Source organism: Atta colombica, unplaced genomic scaffold (genome assembly GCF_001594045.1).
Source record: "Atta colombica isolate Treedump-2 unplaced genomic scaffold, Acol1.0 scaffold126, whole genome shotgun sequence".
NCBI lineage: Eukaryota > Metazoa > Arthropoda > Insecta > Hymenoptera > Formicidae > Atta > Atta colombica.
Genome location: NW_017259213.1, coordinates 3,612,948 through 3,614,505, shown reverse-complemented (window position 1 = coordinate 3,614,505; position 1,558 = coordinate 3,612,948). Strand labels below are relative to the sequence as shown.

The following is a 1,558-nucleotide window of genomic DNA, read 5'->3' as shown; positions in this document are numbered from 1 at the left end:
TTTAATAAAAGTGTTTGCAAGATTTATTAATTTATTGTATTATACAATTTCGAGATGTATTGCGCGTCATGATAAATAATATATAAAATATTGAGCAAGAACGATTTTTGAATGTTTGAAGCTTAATTAATTTTCACTAATTTGACGTGCAAATCGGTAATAAAATTTGAAAATCTCGGAAATATCGACTGACCCTCTCGAGAGTTCAATCAGACTACATACGAGAGGTCGCCAGGAATCGATAAATTAGTTATTTCGAAGCGCGCAGCGTTGTACTATGTCGGTATCAGGTTTCGTGATTCCACGAGAAACATAAAGATGGCAATAGTATAATGATTAACTTGCATCTGTTTATCTGCTCGCACTGATCTGACACTATTCTTTAAATAAAAAACGCTTAAGCTTCTCGTCTGGCCAATTAATCGAAATGATTAAGTCTGTGCTAAGGTTGGCGCAATTTTCTAGATTACAGGAAAATGTATTAATCGATCACCGAGTAACTTCGGCATTTGCGCGTTTGAGTATCATAACCTCAAGAAATATTTACACTACCCATTTGTGTAGCAAAGAAATTCGATCAAAGAATGAAAAAATAGTAGTCGGCAATTCAAAATATGGATTGATTGAAGGAGAAACTATGTCGGAGACAATCAATATTAATCAGCAGTAAGTATCAACTTCATTTGTAATTAGTGTAACATTCTATCTTGTACATGTTTTAGTTTTATATAACAATTTTAAATTGTGTTAGATCAGTTTCAATGTGTTGTCTTGGCTGTATGAGTAAAAAAATTTACCATTGTGTTAATTAAATATGCTTTACAATATTAATGCTAAACAATATTAATCTTTCTTGCTATTGATTATGCAGGAAATCATTTTTATATTTATTATGTTTTAGAGAACATCTATTTCCTGATGCAGATACACCGAATCGACTCTTTAATGGTGTACCATATAAAGAATTACATATTATTAATATCAAATCAACTCCTAACAATACAATTATGACTTTGACAAATTTTAGTGGTAAAGTATTATTGCTACATACAGCAGGCATAGAAGGTTTTAAGAATGCTAAGAAAGGAACAAATCTTGCTGCTCAACAAGCAGCTATAACTTTGGGTAATGTAAGCATATATTTATAGTAAGGTTTTAAATGTGCAAAAATATATATATTGCGCTAAATAAGGAAAAAGTGTATATATACATTTATCTTTAAAATATATTTATCTATTTTTAGCGTATTCTTGAATATGGTGTTAATACAGTGAGAATACGAGTACAAGGTATTGGGCCTGGTAGAATGGTGGGTATATTTTAAAAATTATTTCTTATTTTTCATGTATTATGTAATATATTATCACAGCGCTGTTGAATAATATATTCTAATATCGAAAATGTTATGGATTTCAGTCTTCTATAAAAGGTTTTCAAATGATGGGATTGAACATTGTATCAATTACTGATGATACTAGAGTAAGTTGGAATCCACCAAGGCCACGAAAACAAAGAAGAATATAATTATTAGCTATAATTTATGTATAATTTATATAAT

At 29.7% G+C, this 1,558-nt stretch overlaps 1 protein-coding gene across 1 annotated transcript; it reads left to right on the top strand.

Annotated features, from left to right (window-relative positions):
* Nucleotides 1–346: 346 nt before the first annotated feature.
* Nucleotides 347–1,524, top strand: LOC108695142 (30S ribosomal protein S11, chloroplastic). Its single transcript, XM_018204903.1, has 4 exons — nucleotides 347–666; nucleotides 902–1,130; nucleotides 1,244–1,309; nucleotides 1,417–1,524. Exons 1-4 carry the CDS (start codon nucleotides 428–430, stop codon nucleotides 1,522–1,524), a joined length of 642 nt encoding a protein of 213 aa, XP_018060392.1. The 5' UTR covers nucleotides 347–427.
* Nucleotides 1,525–1,558: the final 34 nt, after the last annotated feature.